This window comes from Thunnus albacares, chromosome 4 (genome assembly GCF_914725855.1).
Source record: "Thunnus albacares chromosome 4, fThuAlb1.1, whole genome shotgun sequence".
NCBI classification, from domain to species: domain Eukaryota; kingdom Metazoa; phylum Chordata; class Actinopteri; order Scombriformes; family Scombridae; genus Thunnus; species Thunnus albacares.
Genome location: NC_058109.1, coordinates 8,359,873 through 8,375,185, shown reverse-complemented (window position 1 = coordinate 8,375,185; position 15,313 = coordinate 8,359,873). Strand labels below are relative to the sequence as shown.

The 15,313-nt window shown below is 39.0% G+C and overlaps 1 protein-coding gene and 1 long non-coding RNA gene across 2 annotated transcripts in view; one reads left to right on the top strand and one right to left on the bottom strand.

Moving 5' to 3' along the window:
* The window catches only part of LOC122981255, a 571,779-nt gene that overhangs the window by 409,713 nt on the left and 146,753 nt on the right, over positions 1-15,313 (bottom strand). The window lies entirely within an intron of this gene.
* hgh1 (HGH1 homolog (S. cerevisiae)) lies at positions 94-7,971 on the top strand. The gene is made up of 10 exons (XM_044349904.1): positions 94-229; positions 1,431-1,553; positions 2,831-2,969; positions 3,183-3,320; positions 3,894-4,045; positions 4,459-4,559; positions 4,780-4,878; positions 6,164-6,255; positions 6,341-6,463; positions 7,277-7,971. The coding sequence occupies exons 2-10, from the start codon at positions 1,444-1,446 to the stop codon at positions 7,499-7,501; spliced, it is 1,179 nt and encodes a 392-aa protein (XP_044205839.1). The 5' UTR covers positions 94-229; positions 1,431-1,443; the 3' UTR covers positions 7,502-7,971.

Here is a 15,313-nt window from a genome sequence, read left to right as displayed (position 1 = left end):
GTACAATGACAAACAACGCACACACTGAATGAGCAACTGGTACAAATCTCGCGAGAGTTCCGCAAATCTAGGGTTACCAACTAGACCGACACGACGGGATTGGTTCAGGTTGAAGTTGCAGTCCTGTAGCGTCCACATGTGCCTGAGCTGATGTGTGATGTTAGTAGAGAAATATAGAGGAGGTCTAACTGAGACATGAAAACTGGACAAACCCTATAACTAAATTAAGGTAAGATGTTTTTTATACTGGAAAAACAAACACCGATAACTTAACTGAAGGCTAACGATTGTGTCAAACTTGTACTGTCTACCTGAAAATGTAGTTTTGTGCATGTGTGAGAAGCAGGTAGCCAATAATTTAACTTTAGCTGTTGTAGCTAACATGTAGTAAGCCTGTCCAACATGACAACAAACCATGCTGAAGTAAACAACAGCGTGGACTGAGCTGCGTTAAACACACACGTTATTCTCTACAATGTCTTTATTTAATCAATATTAAGGCAGTTATGTTGAGATAAAGGCAGAAATGATTCGCTGTTTTATGACACAGATATCAGCTGTTCACGCAGATCTTTGAATGTAATGTCAGTGTAGAAAGTAAAGCTAATAACAGTGTTAAGTTGAGTCTGTAACAAACATTTTCATGAGACTCATCTCACATTTTCATGAGACTCATTTCTACCTCTGTAGTCTTCATGTACAGAGGTAGAAAGTAACTTAAGTACTTTACTTAAGTATTTCCATTTGATGTTACTTTATACTTCCACTCTACTACATTTCAGAGGGAAATATTGGACTTTCTACTCCACTACATTTATTTGACAGCTTTAGTTACTAATTATATTATGATTTGACACAATGGATAATATGACACGCTTTTAAAATACAACTCATTGTTAAAGATGACATACAAAAAGCAGTGTGTAGTCGGGGTCACATTTCAGGAAGGGTGGACTGAAAATTGAAATAATTTGTTTATAAGATTTGTGATATTATGCATGTTAGTGTAATACTCCAATTATACTGACTGTTATAAACTAATTATTACAATATTTTCTTGTATTAAGTTTTATTTTTAGAAATATCAGGCCATAAGGTCATCAGGTTGTCTTAAATTTGAAGTTATCAGTGAATTTCAACTTTACTCTTAAGTCTAAGTTTATTTTTCTCTTTGTCAAAATCAGAAGTTTTAATGGCTTATAAAACTTACCAACCTAATGCAGAATTTAACACCAAAATGCAGCCTAATACAAGCTTATGTTTGAGTTTCATATCAGACTGTAGCAGCCATGGATAATATATGGTATGTTATATTATTATGGTTTCATTCATGCTGAGTTTGTTTTTTACTGATTTCAGTGAGGCTTGTATAAAGTATCAGTACATTAAATGTTGTCTGTGCTGATGTTGGTTTTCTTTCTGTTTATCAGACACAGTTAGAAGATGCTGAGTGATTCTGAGGCTGCAGAGCTGCTCTCCTTCCTGACCCCCAGTACACGACCTGATGTCAAAGGTCATGCCACCGAATACCTCCTGGGACTGTCTGGACACAGGTATGAGGAGGAGGAGGAGGAGGAGGAGGAGGAGGATGATGCTCTCAGCTCTGATACAAATGCTAGACTAGTCCTGAACCTCGTCTACTGCCTTACAATGTGATCCACATGCTGGTTGACAGGAGAGTTGCTCAAAAGTGCATTAGGATTGTATAACTGAACTATGGGCAGGACACTCATTATGAGTGTGTGTTTTAATGTCAGAGAGTGTTTTCAAATGTGATTTTGGGCTTTCTGAGACAAAAGTTGACGATCGTGAGAGAAACATGGTAAAATCTTTGGTTGTCAATCAAAAACGGTGCTGTTAGCTCGCACCGTGAGACTCGTCCACAGACGACTGAATTGGAGTTTGGTGACCAAAGACAGCCTGAGGTCAAAATGTGACAGTGTCAGAAATTTAAGACCAAATTCTCACAATGTGACGGCTGCTATGACCCACATCTACAAACAAACCAATCAGGACACAACATGAAATGACAGAATAAACTGTCCAGCATGACATTTATCCAAGTGCAGTTTTTTTTTTAATAAAGTTCAGGGAGAAAACACACTTGTTCTCCTTAATATGTTCACAAAAACCAAAACAATGGAAGTGAAAAGGAAAACAAGTTTGTGTGCCATTGCTGCATTTTTAAAACACATGAGCGACGCAGATGGACGACACGAACTGATGTCTCTGCTTTCATTTACTTTTTCTATTCACATCACGGCGCTATGATTCACCACACATTCAGCGCACAATCTGACAGCCTCAAGTTATCATCGTACAGTCTGACACAGATTGTGACCAAGATTTTATTGTAGGCGTCTCACACAATGTGACATCCAATGAACTTACGTGATCGTTGTTGTCTGAAGGTAAAAAGTGAGACTTGAAGTAGGATCTTTTTAAAGGGGGGCGGCTACTCTGCCGTTGCGCTGAACTGTAGTATAATTGAACTGAGGATATGAATAACATAGTTTTTCTCGTGATTATTGGTAAAGTGTATTGATGAAAATGCATCACTAATAAAGTGTATTATTTTAAAGAACTACATTTGTAAAGCAAACAAACATTGACTCAAATTGGCAAATCAGAGTGAACCTTGAAGACTTAATGGAAGAATAATCACTGTAGTTATTCCTGCTACTGTGGTCACATGTAAGAAAAGCTCCTCACTGATGTTTGCAGTATTTATTTGGATGGATTTACATCCTTGTACTCTGTCAGTCAGCTGATAGTGTACCACCTTAACCTTCCCACAGTAACTCATTTGTCTTTTTTTGTTTGTTTTCAGAGATGGCTGCCGCTTCCTCCACTCTAAACCCGACTTACTTGCTGCTCTGTTTGCGCTGACCTCTGACCCGTCTGTTGCCATAGTGAAGGACTGTTACCACATCTTCATCAACCTGTCAGCTGACGAGACTCTGCACAAGGTGAGCAGTCTTGATTGATTGATCAGCGGAGTTGCGTCTAAATTAACTCCTATTGATGAATTTTGAAAAACTCAACCTTCCCAGTGTGATTGGTTGTTGTGGTAACTGGTATTTGACAAATAAAACAGAACAAAACGAGCCGTACAGCCTTCAGAGACGTTGCGTGTTCAGCGCTGATCTCATGTACGTTGCGTTTGTTCTCGTCTCGGTCAGGTGCTGGTGACAGATGTCCAAGTTCTTCCAGCGTTGCTGAAGAACCTTATGGATCCAGATTACCTGTTCTCTGATCAGATCTGCACCATCCTGTCCAACCTGACCCGCCATGAGAAGACCTGCAAGACTGTGTTCAAGGTGGGTCCCACAGAGCTGGAATATAACCTCTTCTGCAGGAGAGAGAAATACACAAACATCTAGTACTCCATTAATACTCCAACAAACCATAAACCCATTTATACTATTACTTTATTCAGAGCTGTCCTGTTCATTTATACCCTTTTTATCCTGCTGTAATGGCTGATGCATTCAGTTTTACTTGTAGTGTGATCTTAATTACTGGTAAAGCAACAGAAATGTGCATATATAACAGTAAACCTTTACAAAATCTAGACCCTAATGGTTTATATCACAGACAGACAACAGAAAATATGTATAACCAAGATGCTGTTACACCATCACAATTAATTCAAAATTCTGCTGCACAATAATTAACTGAGACTCCACAGTGTTCTCATATTACCTTAGTGCTGTCTTCTCTACACTGGCTTCCTGTTAAATTTTAATTCAATCACTTTATTCCGACACAGCCGGACTCCACAGTAAATCATAGTCCATGAGGCCTCCCAGGTCATCAGAACAAGGTATCCTGGTCGCGCCCTGCTCACATTGCGGCATAATGAGAGATTAAGTGTTTCTTTCCTGTTTCAGGTCCTCCAGGAGGATGTCGGTCTGGCTCAGCTGGTGGAGATCTTCTGCACTGAAGGTTACAACAAGAAGGCGAAGCTCCACTACCTGGGTCCTCTGCTGTCCAACCTGACGCAGCTGCCCGATGCCAGAAACTACATGCTGGACAAGGACAGGTGACTGATGTACACTGCAGAAGAAGAGCTGATCATCAGACAGAGGGGGGGGGGGGGGTCTTTGTCTCCCAGTTTTTCTTTTTGTTTTAAACTTTTTGATCTGATATATTGTCTGTTATGTCTGTTTTTTTGCTGCAGTTAGCCAGATGTGCTCAGGTTTGAAGGCTCTGTGTGTTCCACAGGAATGCATTAGCCTCAGTCAGTAGTAATATTGGTTCATAGGGCATACTGAACCAAAGAAAACCACAAACCAAACTGAACTGTACTGAACAGTTCAGGACAGATAAACATACCGTTACACCCTTAATGTTCACAGGAAGTTTGACCGTAATCTATAAACTGGTATCATTTGGCCCTGCAGCTGCTGCAGCATGTAGTAATTATATGTGTGTGTGTGTGTGTGTGTGTTGCAGGTGTGTAGTCCAGAGGTTGTTGCCCTTCACTCAGTACCAGGCATCAGCGGTGAGGAGGGGCGGAGTCATAGGCACCCTGCGCAACTGTTGCTTTGACCACGGTGAGACACACACAGAGACTTCATGAGTGTTGGGCGGATGGGAAACTTATCTGATGTCAAAACAGCTTCGTGTAAAACATCCAAGAAGCATTCGAGACTGATTGAAATCCAAACACTTTACTCTTCCCAACCGCAACTACGTCAGCAAGTCGTCAGGGGAAGTAGCCTCTACTAAATTCGAATAAATCATGTGATCCAAACCTCTCTTCAATCTGTACAGCCCATCATGACTGGTTGCTAAGCGACGCTGTGGACATCCTGCCCTTCCTGTTGCTGCCGCTGGCAGGTCCAGAGGAGCTGAGTGAGGAAGAGAATGATGGTGAGCGTGTGTTTATAATAGTTAATTAGTTTATTCAGTCTGTCACATTTAACCCAACTGCATTCATAAAGTGTTTCTGCTGTAAAGTCACAGTCAGTAGCAAGAATACTTTGCACAACAGAAATGGAAACACTAATGTTTAAACAAACTGTCAGTTAAAGATGTTAACTGAGTGAGTCAAAGGAAGTTTACATTTATTTTCACAATCTGCACGTGTTCATGTCTCACAAGAAAAACACACAAATATACAGTCATGTATACACATTTATGCCTTTTCCTGTATCTCTACATTCATTTGCGTACTGTATATGAACACACACACATGCATCTATAAGTAGTATTCAGCAAGGTGATTTATTTAAGAAAAGAAAAAAACTCCTACCAAAGCAGCCCCCTCCATCTTAAAGTCCTGCATCTGCTCAGCCAGACAGAAGTAATGTGGAGAGTGATTGTGCCACTATGGTGAGTGTTATGTGTGTGATGGCTCGGTTATTGAGGTCTATCCTTAGACCTTTGATTAGAATAAGAAAAAACTTCCCCAAAAGACTTTAATAGCGAAAAAATGGAAGGAACCTGAGAGCGAGGTACAGAGGAAGGATCCATCCTCCAGAACAGACAGACGTCAATCAATGTTGTGTGTTCAGTCATTAATAAACTTACATTTTGACAAGAATTTGACTATTGTAGCTCTCACATTACCTGAACTTTTATTATTCCACACGAGGAGCCACAAATTACATCATTCTTCATATAATAGACTTTGGGGTTTAGTAGAATATGAATTTTTGTTTTGTTTTTAATGTCACACATCAGCAGACACTGAAACACAAGGTCACATTCTTTAACATCAAAGCAATGAAATACACTTGTCAGTAATAACTATTGATTGACAAAATATATTTAAAAATATATTTTAAAATATATTTTTAAATATATTTATATCTTTTTTATCTGTCTCTCATGACTCCTCCATCTTTATGAAAGTGCAGCACTGAACAAACCAGAGTTGTTCTTTTAAGAACGGATGATGATTTTCAGTTTTTCTTTTTTTTCTCCTTCATTAAATGAACAAAGTGAATGATGAGCTGGACAGTTATTGACAATTGGAGAAAACCCTCACATCTAATTGGCTCGTAGCTACTATACGTATTAGAGGGTAAAGTCCTGCTCAGAGCTAAAGCAGAATGAAGTCGTATCATCCGTGTAGTGAAGCCAGCTTCGTTTAGTTTCTACTCTAATGAGACGTTTAATTTTATCCAGTAACAAACGTTAATGTGATGTTCAGGTCTGCCTGTGGACCTGCAGTACCTCCCGGAGGACAAGGAGAGAGAAGAAGACCCCGACATCAGGAAGATGCTGCTGGAAACGCTCTTTCTGGTACGACACAACCAACACTCACAACAAACACACATTTCTAGACATGTTTTCATGTTGAGCTCTTTACTGCTTGTCTCTCGTGCAGCTGACAGCGACCAAAAGTGGCCGACGGACGCTAAAAGATAAGAACGCTTATCCGATCTTGAGAGAGTTCCACCGCTGGGAGAAGGACGTCCACGTTGGAGCAGCCTGTGAGAAACTGGTCCAGGTAGGAAGGATCTAAGTTTTGAAAACAGACTGAAAATCAATTAATCTTTACAGGTCATTATTAACATTCTCAGGTTGCAGCTCGTTCCAATGCGAAGATTTGATATTTTATGTCAAACTAAATATCTTTTTAGAATAGGAAAAGGACACATCAGGGCTTTTGACTTTTCAGACACAAAACAATAAATTGAAAAAATAATCTGCAAGTTAATTAATAATAAATATAATTGTTGCAGCCTTAATGCAATACAATAGGCCTTTTTCACTGAAGTTCCTTTGACATGTCACAGTAGAAAAAACACAGTTATAAATAATGAAATTGACAATGGCTGAATTCCTTTTAGATGCTTCAGTTTCAGGGTCCAGATATTGTTCATGCTGGTCTTGACTCACTGGTACACTTGATTATAACAGAGCCACCGTTAATTATATTGATTAAAGTTAGTTAGTAGTTGTGTCATTCCTATACAAGTTCCCAGCCCTCATCATCTACATGAGACACACAAAAAAAGAGATGAAACATTTGTCAGACAAGAACAAAACTTCTTACATTAACAACATCACACACTGCAAACAAAAAACTTTTCTGTCCTAAAATCTACAAATAAAATCTGCCACAATAAATGTTCCCTTCCTAAAACACAACTCCATTTTTTGTAATCATCATCCAGAAGAATTAATCAGAAATTAATCACATTTTACTAGAAAGTGCAGCTCTTAAATCATCATATAATGAACAATAAAACTAATTTTCATACTATAAAAGTCAAAATGTCTGTTGCGTTTGTCTGATCCCTCCGTCTCCTTCCTCCAGGTGCTGATAGGAGACGAGCCGGAGCAGGGGATGGAGAACCTGATGGAGGTGGAGATTCCCGACGACGTGGAAGAGAAACTGAAGGACGCCGATGTCAAAGAACAAGAGGAGCTGGAGAAAGAGCAGAAGAGGATACAGGAAGAAGAGGAGGAGGAGGAGAGGAAGAAGAAGAACGGTGCTCCAGAGGGGACAGACAGAGGACAACAGGAAGGACTGATTCGATAAAACCTGTTTTAGACTTTGAATCTGTAACATTTCTGACTTCAAGTGGATTTTTGTCATTCAGACATGGGATTTAATCAGACGTGACGGGACATTTAGAGAAAGAGCCGCACTGCTCGGTGATATTTGTCAGCTGGTTCACAGACAGGAAGTGATGTCACAGCTGGAGAACAGCGGTGAGAAAAGTAAAAGTAAGTAATGATATGAAGGAAGAGGGTTTTCTGTTCTGTCAAAGGCTGCAACTGTGATGGATTTTGAATTTCTAGTGTCACTAAATCTCATGTGCAGAGCCAGTTATCGTACATACAAGTGTTGTGTGTGTGTGTATTCGAACTAACGTGACAACAATCTTCAGGGTGAAGGAACACGTCACCCAGAGCAACGGTGAGGCTCGTTGATGTGTTTTAAATAGTTTTCTTGACAACAACAGAAGTCTGCAGCACAGAGGAACGAGATGTATATCAGGCTCTGGATACACACACAATATTTCTAAGTAGATCATTGTTGGTTTGACTCCGCACATGAGATTTGTTCACAACAAGAAAAATATAGAAAATGACCAGTCTCATCCTTTAAAACTTTAATGACCATCATGAGCAGGAGGGATACTCATCTCTTCTTCTCACATCGAATCCATTGATAACTTTTCTCATCACAGGGGTCAAAGTTCTCAGACAACATTAAATTCATATAATACTTAATTCAATACATTGTACACATTTCCTCCTGTGAAACTTTTCAGGCTCACAAATCTTTTCTTGCTTTAATCCCTGTTATCAGTTTCATCATCTGCCTGTTTTAATTATGTCTGACTGGGAGGAAACATACAATGATGAAGATGTTGGGACTCTTTTGTCCCACACCACGAGAGAAAAATCCTTAAAACTTAAATTTGGCTCTTTTTATTTCATGCATTTAAAAAGGATTTAATGGAAAATGTATTACAGTGCTCCTAGTGTTCAGAACAAGTTGGAAGTTACACGTTCGACCTTCTGTAAGGTCATGACTTTTATGTAAAGGTGTTTATTCAGATAAGAGCCGACATGTAAAAACAGGATGTATTCTGCCTTCTTCTCAGTGATGCGATCTCACCTTCTGGTTGTCAGACTGAGGGAAACGTTATTTTATTTCAGTCTGTCTGACAGTATCATATATATATACTGTGTATCACGTTGTTCCAGCTCTATATTTAAGTTATATCATGTTTTTGAATGGCTGCACCGTTCCATCATATCGACATATTCTACATGTCTTCTGCATCATTTAAGACACATTTTCCCAAAACTTTGAGATCTCCAGAATACATTTAAATAATAAAATGGCTTTTAAATTTTTACCTTTTGTGTATTCCATTCACTGATGTGTCTGCCTGTCACATTTCATTTGTTCTCTGCTTTAATATTTACAGTTTGCACTTAACGATCACATTTATCACAATTTGAAGACGCCTCTCTTCTGTTTTGTCCACCTCAAAAACCTCCAACACTTTGAAAATAATCCATTAAAAAACATTATTGTATTATTATTGTATATGTTGTGTGGACGCACTGTGATTTTGGCCTCCATCACTTACACTGAAAGCACATTTGAAGGGGATCTTTTAACAGCCAGTATGAACAGGAGGAATGATTACAGCGAGGAAAACCTCTTCCACTGTTCATATTCACACCTGAAAAAATGTGAACCTGTCATTTAAGGTTTTAATTAAGGTAAAAAATTAAAGGATACCTGTAATGTTATTTTATACATTTGGAGGACTTTAACCCTTTAAATAACCCGAATCTGTGCAGAAAATCCTTGTTGTGTCACAATCCATTAAGTTATCCATTCATTTGCTCCTGATTTAGTACCTGAATACTGAATAAGAGTTTCATCTGAAAATATTTCAGAGCACTGAAAGAACTGAAAGTGTGGCCTGATGTGGCTTCATTTTAAGTATAAATAAAAATGTTAATGCTGAATTGCTCTTTAATTAAAGTGAAACAGACACATTTTCTTGTTTCTATTAGTTTCCTTCGCAGATGAGTCATAAATAAAAGAGTAAAATAATCTATTCTCTGTCTTTCATCCTCTTCAGTCCTTCTGCTCAGATCTTCACCAGATGTCAGGAGAGGAGGACAGCTGTTGCTCCTTTTAGGCAGTTTTTAAATGACTCTGATTGACCAGAGGAGGGCGCCAGAGTGTTTACAGTTTCTGTCTTTTCTCTCCGAACGGACGTTGATCTAAAACGAGTCAACAACTTCACCACTGCTCTCTTCTGCGGAAGTTTATTCTTAACTTGAAAATAAACAGACGAATTTTTAAGTGTCACATGTTAAAGTCATCAGCATCTCATATTATGACTCAATAGTGCGTCAAAATGCGTAAAGTCAAACCATTTCGACTTAAGTGGAAGTTATGTAATAATTTCGTAGCTCAGAATTCTGACTGAGATCATCTGTCAGTAAAAGCTGAGTAGACAGATAACCGCAGTAAACTCTTGATATGTAGATGAACTGAATGAGACTCACGAGATAAAACCAGGAACTGACCACAACTGCCCTAAACTCTGTGTGTGTGTGTGTGTGTGTGTTTGGACACGTGTGTGTGTGTTTGGACACCATAGTGGTGAGAACATTTGTACATTGTGAGGACATGTTGGCCGGTCTCGACAACCTCAAAGGGCTGTTTGACTTGGTTCAGGTTAGAATTAGGTTCAGGTTCAGTTTAAGGTACAGGTTGAGCGTTTAGCTGTGATGGTCAGGGTCCTCACAAGTATAGAAATACAAAAGTGTGTGTGTGTTCACTCTCTTTGTGAGGACCAGTTTGAATTTTAGACCCTCAGTTTGAAGACATTTTTGAAAAGTGAGGACATTTTTGGAAAAGTGAAGACCTCTTTTGGAAAATGAGAAGATTTTTCTGAACATTGAAGACAATTTTGAACATTGAGGACAAATGTTGGAGATTTTTAGATAATTAGGACATTTTGTTCGGTCCTCACTTCTACAAAAAGGGTTATTTGAGGGCTCAGATTTGGTTTGGGAGTTCAGATTAGAAATAGGTTTAGGTTCAGTTTAGGGTTAGAGAATGGATTACTGTGTGTCAATAAGGGTCCTCACAGGTGTAGAGATGATAATCTGCATGTCAGCAGATTATCATTGCTGCAGCCCGTAGAGGAAGTGTTTGCAGTTGCTAATCTACTTTATGTAAAGTTTGGGTTAGAATAGGGGATACACTGTGTTATTTCTTCTAGGGTCATTACATAAGTACAGAAGTTGAACTGTATGTGTGTATATATATATATATATGTGTGTGTGTGTGTGTGTGTGTGTGTGTGTGTGTGTGTGTGTGTGTGTGTGTGTGTATGCTGACCAGGTGTTTCTTTATCAGCATCTCTGTGAGTTTTTCCACCTCAACAAGGTCAGAGACAAACAGTCCAGAAAATCTTCTCGTTTCACGCTGAAAAATATCAGTCATCACTTACGCGGAGAAGAAAAAAGGACGTTAACTCTGCTCTTTGAAATAATATTCTGATGTTCAGAGACAATAACCTCAGTAGGACATTATCAAACCTTATATTGAAAGAATAGAAATGTGCTTAGTTAACTATGATTCATTCATTGTCACCAAACAGAACTATGTTGGAATAATGGCTTGTAATGGTGTAATGCATTCAATCCACATTGGCAGGATGTACTGTAAATTTAGCTTTTTGTACTGAGCATGTCAGTTTCTACAGTACATCCAGCCGTTAGTCAAGTGAATCTCAGAAAACACTCTCAACTCTTCCAACAAAATTCTCTCCAAAAAGCTGATTTTTAGTTTTGTTTAGATGTTTGCAGTAGAGCCACCGTCTGGAGAGCTGCTCCCAAACCGGAGTACATGTTGAGACGGAACAGACTGCTGCATTTTGGAAAAAGAAAAAGAAAAGAAAGACAGTCTTGTATTGAAGGAAGTTGAGAAACTAGGCAGGTCTCAGGTCTGGTGTCTAAGACAGCCAATCAGATACTGAGGTTTCCGGTTTCACTTGCATGTGTCTATCCTCAAAGTACACACAACACACAACACACACACACACACACACATATGCAGTACGTGTCAGACGAGTCCTACACACCACCGGTTGTGTTTGTGTTGTCAGATGGTACATATGACGCACTTTATCACAGCGGGAAATTAAATTTTATTTCTATATTTATATATATTCTCTCAAGTCTCTCAAGATAGTAGAGCTGCCAGTAGTGGAGGATGCAAAGTCGATGATAAATAATAAAATAAAGTTAAATTTGCATCGTATCTCATGAGCCTCTGCATCAACTACAATGACTTCATTTTCATACTGTTCACACTGTTATCTGATCTGCGGACACAAGACACTCTACTCATCACCCAACTTCCATGTCTCAAGTGACATTTTGTATTTATTTAGTGAATTTACCACTTTATCGATGTGGTATGGTGTTTTTTGTATGTAATACCTTGATGATTTTGTGCTGCTTCCTGTATATAGTGCATCTCAGAGTGTATCTAGTGCATCTCGGAGTGTATAAAGTGCATCTCAGAGTGTACAAAGTGCATGTCAGTCACATGACTTGGACTTGAATCAGACTCAAGTCATGACAGTGACGTTTTTAGACTTGACAAAATCAATCACTCATAACTTCATTTGGCTTGATATCCAACCCAAGCCCCCAATTTTAAAGTGATGGTATGAAAACAACAGATATATTTTGCTTTGGGGAATTTGACTCAGTGCTTGTTGTTCTTGACTTGGAACTTGTCGGTCTTGACTTTAGGACTTATTGTTCTTGACTCAGGACATGTTGGTCTTGACTTGAATGTAGGACTTTTAGTTGAGTATTTCTACACTTTGGTATTGATACATTTAGTTGAATAAAGGACCTGAATGCTCCGTTCAACTCTGATTATGTAAAATATAACTTTGTTTGGAGTTAATAAGTATGTCTGTGTAAAATATTTTTTCATGTATTCATTCACTGCCTCATTTGTTTTAGGATGGTTCTTAGAAAAGGAATATAAAAGTAAAGGGTTACTTATTCACTGGCTTACCTCAACAGACTCAGCAGATTTCATAACTGGATTATTCAGCTGCTATCACGTCCGCTTGCCATTGATCATTGTGTGTTGTCAGGATCTTTGTGAAGCTTGTGAATGATTATACTGTAAAGCTGCAACAGGCAGGAGGAACCGTGATCTCTTAACGGCTGGTATGTGAACGGCAGCCGTTCACATACCAGGGTTCATTTAGAAAACAGATGAAAAAATACAAACAATAACCAACCAATCAGCAGTGAGTATTCGCTCTCCGTCTATGATACAACAGTAGATCTCCAATCCAACATGGATCTTACAGTCTGAGCTTCTTGCCCTGCTCTCTCTCTCACTCTCTCTCTCTCTCTCGGAGCTAATCACACACAGCCAGTGGAATGTGTGTGTGTACCTCGAGGAGATTGTCAGTCCTGTGAAACATTCACCACACGGCTGAAAGAGAGAGCAAGGGGGGGGGGGGGGGGGATAGAAAGATTGAGTTCATGCTACCAGAATAACAACTCCCCCCACCCTCTCTCTCTTCTTGAATAGAGCTCTTCTATGTGTGCGTGTGTGTGTGTGTGTGTGTGTGTGTGTGTGTGTGTGTGTGTGTGTGTAGTGAGAGCTGCCAGGTCAGTGGAGCAGCAGGAAACAGATCACATACTGGTCAGCCTCACAGACTGTATGTGAAAACACGGCCGACATGTTGAAGCCTGGAGGCTGGTTTATTAAAAATGTGCGTAGACCACATTCAGATCTGTGAGTGAGTAAGAACTGTGTGTTCTCTTTCCTCTGTGGTTAGCCTAGCTTAGCGTTAAGACTGGAAGCGGGGGGGGGGGGGACAGCTAGCCTGGCTCTGTCTGAAGTTTCAGAGTACAGGTCATGAATTAACCATGTATGTCATTTGTTTAATTCAAACACAAACGACACAAAAAATATGTTTCTCTTCTTGTTCCTACAGTCGGATGTTTGAGCAGAGTTTGACACCGGAAGGCTGTTTTTACATTCATCTGCTGAAAGTGGAAAGTTTCTCTGTGCTCACTGAAAATCTGATTTTTTTAGGGGGCAGGTCTAAAAGCAGGTTTTGTACCATGACAACCGGTTTGGAAGCCAATCATGGTTCAATATTTAACTTACACATGCGTGATGTGGAAATTTGAAGCCTCAAGTACACAAACACTGAGAATAGACTTCAGTTAAGTAGGAGACATTGTGTCCAGTAGTTAAACTTGTGAAATGAAATGGATTTTTTAACGATTGAGAAGGGCTAGATGCCATTTTAAGGATTTTAATGTGGTAATTCTTTTTTTTTTTTGTAGAAAAACTATATCAGATACAAATTATTGTTCCAAGCAGAGTATTTTTATATTTCTTAGTACATGTCTGGAGGCCAATGACGTTGCCAATTGTGAACTGTGATATGAGTAACAAGTGGTAAAAAAAATTGTAACAAGGCATATGACTATTTAAATGCTATTTAAAAGAAATATTGTCAACATTTACATCTTAGTGAAGCCTAACCGGTTCTACTCAAGGTTTCTTCCCAATAAAGTGGTTGCTCATGGGGAAATGTTGGGTCTCTGTAAATTAAAGAGGAAGTGTCCTGAGATAACTTCTGTTATAATTTGGCACTATATAAATAAAATTGACTAAACTGACTTAAGAATTCAGTCAACTCTAAATTGACCTTTCTGAGATACACCTGTTAAGCTTTCTGTTCTAGCACTGCAGTTTACGATGATAACAGAGACAGATTTACCATCGAAATTCATAGTCATTTCTGAAATAATGGGTCCTTGACTTCAAACAGAAGTAGACAAATGCAACTTCTAATTTTTAGTCAGTGAAACCTTTATTTTGCTGTAGTGCTAAATATATCTTGACTTAACCAATCAGAACATGTCCTCCAACCATGTTGTAAATCATACAGGCCTATAGTTGTTCTGAACGGCTTCATTCAAAGGCAAAGTGAAAAACTGACTGTCAGAGAGAGGGGAGGGGGACGCGGAATGACCCGCTGCCTCAATCTGCCTCTGATTGGCTAGTTCTCATTGCCTTCATTGGCTAGGTTGGGCATGTTTAGACATAAACTTAGACATAGACCGTATAAAAAAAATGGAAGTAGCCACGTGACATCACCTATTGGTTTTTGGACTTGTGTTTTAAAGCCTCGAATTTGCATTTTGGCCGTCGCCATCTTGGATTTTTGGAGCCACAAGTGATGAGAAGCGACCATATTTGGAGAAGAGGGTGGAGTTGACCCTAATGCTAGTTGCTAGCTTGGTTAGCATGGTGCATTTACAGTCTATGGTTAACTTTGATAATGCTAATGCTAATGCTAATTTTTGCTCGTAAAAACAGGCTTAAAATCATCAAAACAAAATGTACTTACTGGAAAAACTGAACATCTGACCCTTAGAGGGACTTTGAGTGCAACCAAATGTTGAACGAGACTTTGTTAGGTGACCAAAGTGTTACAACTAACTTTCATGAACTGAAAACACACTGAAATAGCGACGGCTACACCTATACTCTGTCAATCTCTGTTTACGACATGTTTACATTACCTAACCAACGTTGTTGCCGTGGTAGCAACTTATCAATCACAAGGTAGCCACACCCTAAAGCATGCCCTGCTTTATCATCAAATATAAATTAAATGGGACCATAAATTACAAAATGAACATCATGCTGTATTGAGGAAGACTTGGAACTAGTGATTGAGGCCATAAACTCATTAGGAAAGTGATTACTGAGGTAATAAATCAAGTGAGAAGTAGGGTCATC